This window comes from Oncorhynchus masou, chromosome 29 (assembly GCF_036934945.1).
Source record: "Oncorhynchus masou masou isolate Uvic2021 chromosome 29, UVic_Omas_1.1, whole genome shotgun sequence".
Taxonomy (NCBI): Eukaryota; Metazoa; Chordata; class Actinopteri; order Salmoniformes; family Salmonidae; genus Oncorhynchus; species Oncorhynchus masou.
Window position 1 is genome coordinate 64,041,850 of NC_088240.1, and position 15,414 is coordinate 64,057,263.

Genomic DNA, 15,414 nt, shown 5'->3' on the forward strand with positions numbered 1-15,414 from the left:
CCTGGCTGTGTGTTTCGGGTCGTTGTCATGCTGGAAGACCCAGCCACGACCCATCTTCAATGCTCTTACTGAGGGAAGGAGGTTGTTGGCCAAGATCTCGCAATACATGGCCCCATCCATCCTCCCCTCAATACGGTGCAGTCGTCATGTCCCCTTTGCAGAAAAGCATCCCCAAAGAATGATGTTTCCACCTCCATGCTTCACGGTTAGGATGGTGTTCTTGGGGTTGTACTCATCCTCCTTCCTCCAAACATAGCGAGTGGAGTTTAGACCAAAAGCTCTATTTTTGTCTCATCAGACCACATGACTTTCTCTCATTCATCCTCTGGATCATCCAGATTGTCATTGGCAAACTTCAGACGGGCCTGAACATGCGCTGGCTTGAGCAGGGGGACCTTGCGTGCGCTGCAAGATTTTAATCCATGACGGCTTAGTGTGTTACTAATGGTTTTCTTTGAGACTGTGGTCCCAGCTCTCTTCAGGTCATTGACCAGGTCCTGCCGTGTAGTTCTGGGCTGATCCCTCACCTTCCTCATGATCATTGATGCCCCTCTAGGTGAGATCTTGCATGGAGCCCCAGACCGAGGGTGATTGACCGTCATATTGAACTTCTTCCATTTTCTAATAATTGCGCACGCCAACAGTTGTTGCCTTCTCCACCAAGCAGCTTGCCTATTGTCCTGTAGCCCATCCCAGCCTTGTGCAGGTCCTCGATTTTATCCCTGATGTCCTTTCACAGCTCTCTGGTCTTGGCAATTGTGGAGAGGTTGGAGTCTGTTTGATTGAGTGTGTGGAAAGGTGTCTTTTATACAGGTAACGAGTTCAAACGGGTGCAGTTAATACAGGTAATGAGTGGAGAACAGGAGGGCTTCTTAAAGAAAAACTAACAGGTCTGTGAGAGATGGAATTCTTACTGGTTGGTAGGTAATCAAATACTTATGTCATGCAATAAAATGCAAATTGATTACTTAAAAATCATACAATGTGATTTTCTGGATTTTTGTTTTAGATTCCGTCTCTCACAGTTGAAGTGTACCGATGATAAAAATGACAGACCTCTACATGCTTTGTAAGTAGGAAAACCTGCAAAATCGGCAGTGTATCAAATACTAGTTCTCCCCACTGTATGTTGTTTTGCATTGGATGCGTCTCAATCCACCGCATCCGCTGATGTCACACTTTCACATCTGCGGTGAAAGGTGGCAGAGCTCGAGTGGTGTTTGTCAGACCAATCAATCTTCTCACAAAACTCTCACGAACACAATAGTGTTCTCTGTTTTGCCGACCTGCCAACTTCTGTCTGTAACGTCCGAACAGTTTCGTTTACACACTAATATGACCGCTCTGTGGAAAGGTGAGTTTCTCACAAATACGTACATGTTCGTTGTTTTGCTCCAGGACGCCGACAAGCCTCAAGACCCATCTGAAGATCACCCTGTACCAGTAAAAAAAATCTACACACAATACGCCATAATGACGAAGCAAAAACAGGTTTTTTGATATTTTTGATCATGTACAAAAAATACAATAAAAATGAAATACCTTATTTGCATAAATATTCAGACCCTTTGTTGAAGCACCTTTTAGCAGTGATTACAGCCTTGACTCTTCTTGGGTATGATGCTACAAGCTGGTCACACCTGTATTTGGGGAGTTTCTCCCATTCTTCTCTGCAGATCCTCTCAAGCTCTGTCAGGTTGGATGGGGAGCATCGCTGCACAGCTATTTTCAGGTCTCTCCAGAGATGTACTTTGCTCCGTTCATCTTTCTCTCGATCCTGACTAGTCTCCCAGTCTCTGCCGCTGAAGAACATCTCCACAGCATGATGCTGCCTCCACCATGCTTCACCGTAGAGATGGTATTGGCCAGGTGATGAGTGGTGCCGGGTTTCCTCCAGACGTGACGCTTGGCATTCAGGCCAAGGAGTTCAATCTTGGTTTCGTCAGACCAGAGAATCTTGTTACTCATGGTCTGAGAGTCATTTAGGTGCCCTTTAGAAAGCTCTAAGCGGGCTGTCATATGCCTTTTACTAAGGAGTTGCTTCCGTCTGGCCACTCTACCAGAAAGGCCTGATTGATGGAGTGCTACAGAGATTTCTACAGAGGAAGTCTGGAGCTCTGTCAGAGTGACCATCGGGTTCTTGGTCACCTCCCTGACCAAGGCCCTTCTCCCCGATTGCTCACTGTCTTCTTGACCTTCAATACTGCAGAAAGGTTTTGGTACCCGTCACCAGATCTATGCCTAGACACAATCCTGCCTACGGACAATTCCTTCGACCTCATGGCTTGGTTTTTGCTCTGACATCCACTGTCAACTGTGGACCTTTTCTAGACAGGTGTTTGCCTTTCCAAATCATGTCCAATCAATTTTATTTTGAGCAATGACGTCCAGTAACACTAAAGAACCCTGGGAGAACCTCAGCTGTCTGGGGGTGTTGAGAAGACAAAACTTCCAGTTGTTCACTGTACCATATGAACAATGTTGTATTGAATAGGCTGCAATGTAATGTCATGTGAAACAGAGTAATGTCATGTCACTGTGTTATGTTACTCAATGAACACAAAAGGAATGAACATTTGTTGAAAAATCCTATCAAATCTAACCTTTCTCCATTCTCTCTTTCCCCCTCAGGTTGTGTTCTCCAGAGTGGCTCGTGTATGTAAGAATGACAACGGAGGTTCTCCCAGGGTTCTAGAGCGTTACTGGACATCGTTCCTCAAAGCACGGCTCAACTGCTCGGTGCCGGGCGATTCCTTCTTCTACTTTGACGTTCTGCAGTCGCTGACCAACGTGCTGCAGATCAATCTCAGACCAGCCGTGCTGGGGGTCTTCACTACACAGGCCAACAGGTCAATCACAGTACCAGGCAGCAACATTACAGACGGCCATACAGATATACAGTACATACTCATACAATGAGTATAATGAGGTTTTACTGTACCTCTTCTTCTAGAAAATATAAAGAAAAAAAGATAATGTTCACATTTGCAATATCATACCCCTTGATATTGTATATTTTTAAAAGCCTATTTTATAAGATTGTTGTTTAATGTCCTTTACAACCCTGTGCAGCAGTCTTGAATGCTTTTATAGCTATACAATCCATTATAACCTGGGTTAATATGGGCCTTTCCCATGACAAATGTCTCTGTTGTTTTCCTCATCAGTATCACAGGCTCAGCAGTATGTGCATTCTACATGGATGACATTGAGAAGGCCTTCAATGGGAAGTTCAAGGAGCAGAGGAACAGTGAGTCAGCCTGGACACCCGTGCCTGAGGAGCAGGTACCCAAACCCAGGTAAGACCAATACATGTGAGTTGGAGCTTTGACAGCCTCCGTCCAGACATATTTACTTTATTCCAGTGTAAACACTGTCAACAAAAGTTTGCATCTACAATATCATATTCCCTCGGCGTGAATGCTTAGTAAATCTAGCCCACTGACTTTGAAACTCCACTGACAAGCTTCTTCTTCTCCTCTCGGTCTCACAGACCAGGCTGCTGTTCCGGCGACGGCTCTGCCGCTGCCTACAAGTCGTCCACGACCTTCCCCGACGACACCCTGACCTTCATCAAGAACCACCCCCTGATGGACGAGGCGGTTCCCTCCGTCAACCACCGGCCCTACTTCACACGCACAACCAGCAGGTAGCTACAGCAGCAGGGTGGATGGAGGGATGAAAAGATAAAAGGGAAAATTGATGGGTAGAAAACTATTTAATCGATCTCCTTGGTGAAATAGATAACAGTTGGTCCCTTGTATCAACATGAAAAGCCCTTTTAAATATTAAAGTTAGACGCAGTCAGGATGGGGTCTTCCAAAACACCACATCAAAGATCGACACAAGCAGGATAGGGCCTCCCCAAATTATAGATCCAACCAGAAGGGGGTCTGTGAAAAGCTGAAAAGCGCATCAATTAAAAACAACATCCGGCTGTGGTCTACCAGACTAACACAGGAAATAGCTCCAGTGGCTCATTAGAAGCCCAGACATGTAGTGGTGCTGAATGTAGAGTGGGTGTCAGAGGGCTGTCAGACAGCCCCCTAGCTCGATCCCCTGCCGTGACTTACATGGTGAAGCCGAGCCAGTCTGACAGACAACCAGGCGTCTTCACACAGCGGAGGGAGGGCACGCTGTCTGTCTCAATTCTGCCTCCTAACGTCACATCTGCTTCAGAACTCTCCCGAGACGAGTTGAACAACGGAACTTCAAAGATGAATGCATCACTTTGTTGAGTCATTTAACTAGCGTAGTGCCAGTCAGTGTGACGTTCTGAGTAAACATGTCGTCAACTTGTGTGGGACTGAAGGAAAGTTGAGAGCAGCTGTAGAATGTTTTTTTTACGTACAATAGTGTCCTGCATAATCTTACACAGTGGTGTCAGGTTGCAGTGCATGGACACACTCCGACAAGAATTCACATCTTTAATTGCAGATGCTTTGTCTCTTTGGAGGTATCATCATGTTAACCCTGAACCACAACCCTGTTGTTGTGTCCACCCAGGTTCAAGTTGACCCAGCTAGCAGTGGATACGTCAGCTGGGCCCTATAAGAACCACACGGTGCTGTTCCTGGGGAGCGAGGACGGCAGGGTACTAAAGATCCTGGCCAGCACCCAGCTCAACGCCTCCTTCAGCACACAGCTACTGGAGGACATCGATGTCTACAACCCCACCAAGTCAGCCTCCCTTTCTCCATTCTCTTTCAGATATATGATACAAACTATTTGTTTTATAATACAGTGCACTCCTCTCAGCATTCACTTGTATTGGTTCAGCAACAAACAAAAGTCCCTCTTTGTTTGACCACTGTAAGAGGATGATTATTGTATGTGATGCTTTCAAGCCGATTCCACTATAATAAGATGGAGATATGTGTTGTGGGGCTGTTAGTACGTGTCCTGAACAGCTTTTCAACTCCTCTCTCGTTTGCATAGTCTCCCAGGATGCTGCTGTTGTCACCATCCATCAGCAGAAATAAGAGTCGTGTTTGTTGTTTCCCCTTTCCTAGATGTAACATCCGCGGTGAGGACAGACGGGTTCTGGGATTGGAGCTGGACAGGGAACATCACGCCCTGTTTGTGGCCTTCTCCAGCTGTGTGATCCGAGTACCTCTGAGCCGCTGCAACGACTATGGCTCCTGCAAGGAGTGAGTGATATTATATAGAGCTAGTACTGCACTGTTAACAGTTGCCAAGTGTGTGTTAATATAATGCAGTGGAATTCAGTTTTTCATGTGTTTGCTGCTACAGAGGCTTCCTTCCCCCAGTGCTACTATGGTGATGTGAAGTTACACATGTGTGACTTACAATCAATCAGCAGCAGGGTGGTATCGTTTATGCCAAATTGTAAATATGCTGTATGCAACAGACCTATATTCAAAATATGAATCACCAAGAGTTTAGAAGCTGATGTTGTTATGAGGGCAGTGAAAAGGGCTTCCTTGCAGTCAGAGCAACTACTGGAGGTGATTTGTTTTGTTAGGGATGTTTTTGTCTGATCTAGTGTACTCGACAATCTTGTGTCCTATTTTGGGGTTGTGGAGGAATGTTCCCCCAGCCTCTACCCAACCCCCCAAGAAAAACATTTGTATTAAATTTGAACGGGGATGCGTATCCCCCATAGCATGTTAAACCCTCGTTGTGTGCCTTAGAGAAGTGCTCAACAGCATTTACGCACAAATTGGAACCAGCTGATTGGCGGCAGGCCAACCCACGGCCAGGGTTTCAACACGACGAGGAGAAGGATAGGGCTTGCTCACTTTAGAGGGCTTAAAGCCCCTCCATTGCTGGATCCCTCTGAAACAGCCCAGTGCACATCAACCAGGGATTAGGGGCCCCTTAAGCCCCATGATGCTTTGCAGGGGTCAGGTTTCAGGCCCATATCCTCCTCTCCACACTCTCCATTTGTCTGCCTCCAAATTAGGTTTGGTTGGTTTGGTCTATCTCTCCACCTAACTGTAGCCTCTATCTTGCACAAAGCAAAACCATTTCTCTATCTCTCGCTCTCGCTGCAGCTGCTGTTTCTATTAGGTTTCAGCAATGGATATGGTTCAGACAGCAGAAACACGTTGAATTAAATATATAGAGAAAAGAGATTTAGTGAAAAAGATGGCAAAGAGAGATATCAAAAGTTGTGACATTCTCAACCCTCTGACCCACACAATGTTCATAACATTTTGATTTCCCCCTTTTTAGTTATTTAAGCACAAAAGTTACAAAAAGTTGTCACATTTGCATCTGTTTTGCATCACAGTGCTGGATTAATGAGAACCCCCAGAATAGGTCAGCTGTAACCCCACAGACCAGGGGTGATATTCTCAATAAAGAACAGAAAATCAGCAAAACTGACAAGCCACAGGTAGGGAGGAGACACCATGAATTTACACCACAGAGAGAGGAGAGACTAGACATGGTGGACTTTCTTCCAGACAGACAGTTTCTAATGAATGGTTCCATACAGAGCTATAGATATATACACAGCTCTAGTGGTCCCATAGGTGAGAGGAACACCTGTGTCTTCATCATGTCCTGACAGGCACAGAGAAAAGGAGCCGTCAGGAATGCTTCAAGTCACCCCTAGAGATAGGGGTCATTACCTTTAACTCTGACATGTTGTCAATGCTGGTCTGCTGGGGACCCCTCCACCCTCCCATTCTACACAGCCCTCTGAATTGTAAACCATGTTGAGCATGACTGACCTAACTCTCAGTCCCCCTCTCTGGCTCCCTACATCTCTTCTACATACTGGCCTGTTAGTTGGGCTGTGTCACTGTGTCCTTGTCCAAGACGGCCTCTGGCTACCAGACACCCAGGGGGCTCCAGACACCCAGGGGGCTCCAGACACCCAGGGGGCTCCAGACACCCAGGGGGCTCCAGACACCCAGGGGGCTCCAGACACCCAGGGGCTCTCACCAAACACTGCTGTCTGCAGCCTCAGATCAACAGCCAGTCACACTACATTGACCATCTCTCATATTCATCTCTGCCTCTTTCTGAGCTCCTAGATAGGAGAGTTACAAGCTAGGCTCACTCTGCAGTTGAAAAAATGAAATGGCAGGTTTTTTCTGTGAGGTAAAATGACACCCTGGCCTGATCTGTTTAACTTCGTCTGGTGTGACTGTGGCCTGTGATGTTAATGAGACACTCCAGAGTATGGGGGTGTTGATAGGTGAATAGATATCACATATCACTTCAGGTCATGCCTCACCAAAGAGTCTTCATTAAAATATGTATTTGGTCTCTATTACTTTTTGATAGTGTTCACTCACCGAACTCTGACTGTCTGTCTGTCTCGCAGGAGCTGTCTGTCCTCGAGGGACCCTTACTGCGTGTGGCAGAGGACGGGGAGCTGTGCTACGGTGGTGCCCGGATTCAGGTAAGTCACAGACGCTGCATAAGCACCACCCCACCACGCAGCCAATCATAAGAGATTAGGTTTAGAGGCCAAGTACCAAACCCATCCCTAGCCCCTACTCCTTGGTCCTGGTTTTGTTGAGTATTATGTGTCAAATATTACTGTTGAGTCTTCGATCAGAAAAATTACATTTTACTGACAATTTATCAACATCAAATGGCTATAGACATGACCTTGCATGAAACATACAGTAAATGAATGAAGTAGCAGTAGCTTCATAGTACTCTGCATACCACTTCCTTGTAAGCTTTCAATAATCGATACATAATCTGGAGTTTGACTTGCCCAGATTGTCAACGTGATGAATATGGCCTCTAAAATACAGTAAAAACATTGGTCTGTCGGCTCCATTTCACATATAGGACGAGGATCCATCTTGTTTATTTCTAAGTGGCGGACATACATCACGTCTGCAATCACTCGGAAATTAAACCCCAAATACCCGCTTGGAGGGGTCATGCGTCACTCTGGGGTGGGACTGAAAGGCGTCGATCAAAATGACCTCAAAGTAATTTACTGATCCATTCTGATGAACTTGAAGGAGGCCATTTGACACTTAGAGCTATCGACTGGCTCAGTGTCAGCGCCAAGCAGGGTGTGTGTGTGCAAACAAAAAGCCAATCAATTCCTCTGTCTGAGACTCCCTCCTGACCCACTGTCTTTCTCTTTCTGCACTGTAGCATGGAATCGAAAGTAATGCTCAGCTGGCTGGATTTCAATCATGTTGTGTGTACCTCACTGTCTTCCGAACGGAGGGAGGGAGGAAGTGAGGGAGGGAAGGAGAGAGGTAGAGGAGGAGATGCAGTAGAAAACACTATTTCACCTCCTATGTTGCCTCCTGACACTCAGGGACTGGGCTGTCGCTGTTCGTCTGATTTTCAGTATGGCTTTAAATCACCTGCTGTAGGTATTCACCTCTGCAAACATGGGCTGTAAACTTAGTGTGGATGAGTGGACAGGCATCACAGTAAAGGCAGCTGCCACTATCCTAATGGTCATATGGACTGCTTCAAATGGATTATTCTGCTGGGGATTGACTTATTGCATATCCTGTGATTGGCCACCCATGGGTTTCATTTGCCATAGCTTCACAGCCAGAGGTTAATGGAAGATTCCAAAAGTGTGTATGTGTGTGTGCGGCGGTGTGTACGTGCTGGGCAGGTAATCAGAATTGGACTGAGGCTTGATTTATCACGTTTTTAACCAGCGGGACAGTGCCATGCAGCAAGCCAATGGAGTGGAACCGAAGAGATTGGCAAATATTATACATGCAGTCAGTAGAGCTATTACGCTGTGCCTGCTCTGTCCACGTCAGAGAGAGCGGGAGAGAGTTGATATGGTGTGAAATAGTCAGAACCCGAGCATGGCCATGCCTCCAGAACAGATGCAACAGCTCATAAAGGCTGTAATGGGGCTGGACCGGAGAGCAACAGGGGACACATCCCCCCCCTTCTCTCTCCTTCCTTACTCTTCACTCCAGAGGTGGCATAAATTCTTCCGGACGCTTTTTTTTGGGGGGGGGTGAGCCAGAGGTGAACCGTTTCCATGGTTTCCTGTCTTTATCCCATCACTGTCAACGCCTGGGGACATGGCGTGCCAAAAAGGCCAGTCTAGGTCTCTCTCCATGGCTCTTTCTCTCACACTCTCAGAAGAAAGAAATGCATGAATAAAACAGACAGAAAGGGAATGGAGACATATGGTAATACTGGTAACTAGTTGTGGTCCACACACACGGACACACAATCACGCAGAATCCCCCAGGCCGACCTATTCACTCAGAAACAAACCCACTCTGCTGTGGTAATACAACTAATGCTATTGGCTGTCAGTGGGCCAACTGCTGAGCATAGAAAGATAAGTGAAGTTATTATTTCTCTGAGTTTATTATTTCTCCCCTCTGAATTCCATGTTTTATTTTTTCACTCTTGATTTGCTCACTGGGTCTGTATTCACTCATCTAGGCCTGCATTTCATTTAGATGTAATTTGTTTTTGGCCGCGTCTGGAAAGTCTGTGTGTAGATGTGTGTGTGTGTGTGTTTTCATATGTGTGAATGTTCATGAGTATTTATATCTGTTATTTTCTTTGATTGCCTGCTCAGTCAATACTGCATTGTAGAAGATTCAGTGTCATTGATGTTATGTTCTGCTTGACTAAGGGGCCACTCACTCCATTGTGCATCAACGCAGTCACATTACTCACCAGGGGGAATGTATGATTTCTGAATGTGCACAAGCCTTTGATTCATAGAAGAAAGATGTCCAATGCACTGGAGCTCAACCAAATGTAAATACATACTAGAGGTACTAAATGCCTTACAAAAATGCAGTGTTTATTTTGCTGTATAAGAGAAAAAGTGGAGAACTAGAGAATCATCATGGATGCAACTGGTGGTGAAACATTATTCTAGCTAGATGATAGCACGACACATCCATTTGAATTTGGACTCAGGTGAATTAGCAAAACAGTCAGCCTGACCTTGCAGAGACAAAACCAATTAAATGGATTTCTTTTGCAGCACAATTTATTTAAGTCTTTGTCATCAACAGAACCATTTTGGAAAGCTTGACAATGTACCCAATTAATGAAAGCGGAGGTTGTGTTTAAAATGGTGAAAGAGGAATGACACATACACGCTGACAGGCCGTTTTGTCCTCTTCTGTTTTGTTTTTCCTCAGGGGCGGATTTGAGCAGGATGTGGAGAACGGCTACCCTCACTACCCAGATAGCTGCCACGGTAAGGTGGACCAATCATCTGTTCTTAATGGCTCTCCACTACTGGCACAGAGCCATTATAAAAGCTCTTTCATAACAAGCGAAGCTTATCAAGTGCGTTTAATTGTCCAAAATGATACAGAAAAAGTGATTGCCATACCTGGGGCATGATATTACAATGAAATTAATCAGCAACTCAATACAAGTATAAGTAGCCTGTCATTTCCTAGCTGAAGAGAGTACCCTAGTGGGAATTTGGTCTCAATTTTCCCTTGCAGATGGGCACGTTAAACAAGCAGTCAATTATACATTTAACTAAGCACAGTTTGAGTGTTTAACCACTACTCAGACTTACACAGTGTACTGTTCTGTCAATATGTCTGTTGCTTTCCCTTTTCTTCTCTAGATGTCCTGGCGACCACACGCAAGCAAAACACTCTTGCTGATTCAGCATATGGTCAGTTGACATTTCTTTAACCTCTATTTTTAAAGCTTGTCGAACTGTCTGAGGTTACAGGCTAACGCTAGCAAAGCCTTGTAAGCAACATCTCTATTCCCCTTTTTTGAAGTTGTTATGCAACATGAGAAGTTCAGGAACGTTTGTTGCAGAGAACAGCAACACCACCTCTCTCACATGAACAGCTATCTTTAACATTGGAGCTATTGTCCAAAGCTAGTCGTGGCAGCAGCACCAGCATGGATGTTTAACAGGCTAGCAGCGCCAGTGGTCAAGCTGCCTAGTTCCCTTTATCAAGGAGAATCATCATCCCTGTAACACTCCATTACTCCCCACTGCCTGTCCATAGAGCAGGGTGGCTACAGAGCTCAGTGGCTGGCAGCAGGCGCTAAAGCACATTGCTAGTGCTCTCAGCTGAGATGTATTCTAACTTTGCATTAATAAACAATTACTGTAGAATTACCTTCAAATTATGATAATGACATCCATGGGCCATGACTTAATGATTGTTTTCTGTCAGAGAGCAGAATTGTTTACTGCACTTATTGATGTAGCTCAATGGTTTTCGGTTAGCTGAGTTAGCCGACTAGTTAGTTAACTAGTGAGGTAGGTAGTGATACAATTGGTGAACTCATTCAGGCTCACTCCTCTCAGACTTACTTATCAGTCTAATTCAATGGGAATCCACAATTTTCCCTAAAAGTAGTTGCTGGTAGAAAAAAAATAGATACAGTTGAAAGTTGGAAGTTTACATACACCTTAGCCAAACGCATTTAAACTCTGTTTTCCCATAATTCATGACATTTAATCCTAGTAGAAAAATCCTGTCTTGGGTCAGTTAGGATCACCACTTTATTTTAAGAAAATGAAATGTCAGAATAATAGTCGAGTGATTTATTTCAACTTTTAATTCTTTCATCACATTCCCAGTGGGTCAGAAGTATACATACACTCAATTAGTATTTGGTAGCATTGCCATTTAATTGTTGAACTTGGGTTAAATGTTTCGGGTTGCCTTCCACAAGCTTCCCAAAATAAGTTGGGTGAATTTTGGTCCATTCCTCCTGACAGAGCTGGTGTAACTGAGTCAGGTTTGTAGGCCTCCTTGCTCACAAATGCTTTTTCAGTTCTGCCCACAAAGTTTCTATAGGATTGAGGTCAGGGCTTTGTGATGACCACTGCAATACCTTGACTGTGTTGTCCTTAAGCCATTTTGCGACAACTTTGGAAGTATGCTTAAGGTCATTGTCCATTTGGAAGACCCATTTGCGACCAAGCTTTAACTTCCTGACTGATGTCTTGAGATGTTGCTTCAATATATCCACATAATGTTCCTTCCTCTATTTTGTGAAGTGCACCAGTCCCTCCTGCAGCAAAGCACCCCCACAATATGATACTGCCACCCCGTGCTTCACGGTTGGGATGGTGTTCTTCAGTTTGCAAGGCTCCCCCTTTTTCCTCCAAACATAACGATGGTCATTATGGCCAAGCAGTTCTATTGTTGTTTCATCAGACCAGGGGACATTTCCCCAAAAAGTATGATAGTCTTTGTCCCTATGTGCAGTTGCAAACCGTAGTCTTGCTTTTTTTATGGCGGTTTTGGAGCAGTGGCTTCATCCTTACTGAGCGGCCTTTCAGGTTATGTCGATATAGGACTCGTTTTACTGTGGATATAGATACTTTTGTACCCGTTTCCTACATCTTCACAAGGTCCTTTACTGTTGTTCTGGGATTGATTTTCACTTTTCGCACCATCATCTCTAGGAGACAGAACGCGTCTCCTTCTAGAGCGGTATGAAGGCTGCGTGGCCCCATGGTTTTTATACTTGCGTACTATGATGAACATTGTACCTTCAGGCATTTGGAAATTGCTCCCAAGAATGAACCAGAATTGTGATACAGTGAATTATAAGTGAAATAATCTGTCTGTAAACAATTGTTTAAAAAATTACTTGTCATGCACAAAGTAGAAGTCCTAACTGACTTGCCAAAACTAGAGTTTGTTAACAAGAAATTTGTGGAGTGTTTGAAAAACGAGTTTTAATGACTCGAACCTAAGTGTATGTAAACTTCCGACTTCAACTGTATATCCCTTTGTCACCTTACAAATTATCCATGGGTACTGATGGTGGCTGCTTATCCCTAGAAGTGATAAACACAGCATTGAGACCATCTTAGTGAGAGTTGCTGGCCATTATATCTCAACAATACCATCCATCCAGTGTCCAGTCCAGCCTTTTCATCTACTTCAGAACAGAAGCAATACTGTCTGCACTGCAGCTTAGCCTCAGACCTCCACATTCCCACAATGCCTTTGTTCTCCGTATCCTCTCTGCTAAAGGAAGTAGTGCCGCTTAGTGGGCAGTGGGACTAGATGAGCAACCCCACTGGCTAATTCCACCAGGCGATTACTCCATCCATGCCTCTGTACTCTGTTTGAAGTACTTCACACACTGTCATACTTCAGACTCAGACCTGCAGAATGACAAAATCCTTTGAGTCCAAGCTCCAATAGAACACCCCATAGTGTTGAACAATACCATTCTCGCTGATGTGCGTTGGTTCCTGAGTCCTTTCTTACTATTTCCCGGGAATGGAACAATCCCATCCCATAGAGAAAGCAGCGAGAGACAAACACCCAGCAGTGTGGACAATCAAACCATTCCCCACTGCCTATTGTGCTTTTCTCTCTGTAAAGGAGGAAACAATGCACACACACAATGTTGATAAATTGAACTAATAATGCAGCCCTTGGAGCTGTTGTCTGGCATGCCAAGGCTGAACTCCCCCGGTGTGCCGTTTTAATTTGCCTGGCGCAGATGGTGCTCTGACAGGGCACCTTATTCAGAGTGAAAACTATCAACTGGCATCGAGAGCGGGCCTTTCGCTTTCAATCTGGGCTGGCACACTCCAGTATGCTAACATTATGGCCGGCTTATTAGCGAAATGTTCACGTCAATAGCGGCGTGCTGCACACAAGGCCTCAAGGACATCCACTGTCAGAGAATTAGGAAGACACTCATGATGGGTGTTGTGACGATGACAGTGCTTTCTTCTGCCAGGTCTCTCACAGTACAGACCCGTATTGGATCCATAGACTCAGACCCCACATAACCCCACAGTACCAGTATAGATCCTAATTGGATATGTTGACATTGTCACATTTTTCATAGACCATTCCCCATGTAGGTTATACAATAACTACCTGTAAAACAGTTTAGTGAAGCAGAGAACTGGAAGTTGCTGTAAATCATTACCTACCATTACCTCAGCTACTGCTATCCATTTCACCTCATCTGTCAAACTACTTAGTAAAGGAAATCGGCTGTGAAAGGTAACTGTATATCAAAGTTTGTATGTGCTGGAAGAGTCATTCATGCACCAGCCGGTAGCGTCCACAACAACAGGGTTTTGCTGTGTAGAATGTGCTGCAGTGCCGGGTCAAGAGATTTCTCACTGGTTCGGTAACAAAGGCAGCAGTTTTGTAAATCTTAAGGCCAGCACTGCAGCCAAATCATGACCATATTGCCCCTGAGTGTATTTCTCCAATGACTCGTAATTGCTGCAACACCTGAATGTTTTATCTGTTAAGGGCATTAAACAGTGGGGGAAAACGTTGGTTCTAAAGCACTGAATCATGTTGCACCTATGGAGGAGTGCTTTACGTGTAATGTATAGGCTACCTACTTTATTTATTGCACTCATGGATTCAATTCTCTTCAAAGCACTCTTTATGTTAATGTTCTCATTGTCATCATCAGCTTCACAGTAATTATGACAGTAATCTTTTTTTCATGCTGGATTTACGTTTTTTCTCCAAGGCACTAAGAATCCTTCCCTGGTCATAAAACAACATTTTATATTTAGGTGTTTTTGTGTGCTGCATTTCCATTTCACTAACGGGTTACTTTGTTACCCCTCCCCCACCTGCACAACAACAGGGAAGACCACACCCACAACAACCGCCAGCACAACCAATCAGGTGGCCCCATTCCCAAAGGTGGCAGGTGACACTGAAAGAGGTACAGGTCCAGATGGCGGTCCTCCAGTCCCAGTTGGGGACCAGGGGTCACCTGACTCGGAACCAATCAGTGTGGAGATGGAGGGTAAGGGGGTGGGGTGTCTGTGTCTGCTGAACTTTGACCTGCACTGGATTGCATTGATGGGCCCTGAAGCTTCACTGCACACTGCTAACCATGCTGTTCACTAACACTCTAACACTCTGTGTAGGACACTGAAGGTTTAACCATATATCCACTCACTTAATGAAGCAACCATGAGTGAGAGAGGCTAAATCAGTTAAATAGATACTGCATTGGCTCCAATTAACCCTTCAATTAACTCTTCAAATCCATTGAACAATTAAGAGATGAGGAGACAAGCAGGAGTGATTTTGTTTGGACATTTCCAAACAAAATGACTCCTGCTTGTCTCCTCATCTCTTAATTTGTCCATATTCTAGGGTAGCTTACTCTCCCCTCTCCAGCGGGACACACTTTCATAATCACACAGGACCAAGCACGTCTTCTCTTCTCACGCTGTCTAGAGCGCTGCTTCCTAAATGTCATTCCCAGATTACTCCCAATAGGAAACCAACCAGAGCTCCTAATATTCAGCAGGATGGGAAGACTGTTCGTTGATGCTATTTCCTTTAGCCCAGGCTCTCCTTGCTGCGCTCCTCTGGCGCCTTGTCAGGAGTCCATAAATCCTGTGTAGTGATGGGTTCCATTCAGACCGACAGAGTCTCCGGCTGCAATGATGAGCCACCCAGGCTCAAATGAGAAAAGCCTGTAACAAATAAATAACCAGCAGCCGGCGTGCGGACA

General features: G+C 45.0%; 1 protein-coding gene across 2 annotated transcripts in view; it reads left to right on the top strand.

Moving 5' to 3' along the window:
* Positions 1 to 15,414, top strand: part of LOC135520264 (semaphorin-6D-like) — a 162,866-nt gene that overhangs the window by 133,654 nt on the left and 13,798 nt on the right. For both annotated transcript variants that reach the window (XM_064945677.1, XM_064945678.1), the window contains 9 exons: positions 2,632 to 2,849; positions 3,168 to 3,299; positions 3,494 to 3,649; positions 4,507 to 4,680; positions 5,013 to 5,150; positions 7,301 to 7,378; positions 10,095 to 10,153; positions 10,538 to 10,588; positions 14,530 to 14,694. In XM_064945677.1, coding sequence (XP_064801749.1) covers positions 2,632 to 2,849; positions 3,168 to 3,299; positions 3,494 to 3,649; positions 4,507 to 4,680; positions 5,013 to 5,150; positions 7,301 to 7,378; positions 10,095 to 10,153; positions 10,538 to 10,588; positions 14,530 to 14,694 — 1,171 coding nt within the window. The remainder of the gene's footprint in view (positions 1 to 2,631; positions 2,850 to 3,167; positions 3,300 to 3,493; positions 3,650 to 4,506; positions 4,681 to 5,012; positions 5,151 to 7,300; positions 7,379 to 10,094; positions 10,154 to 10,537; positions 10,589 to 14,529; positions 14,695 to 15,414) is intronic.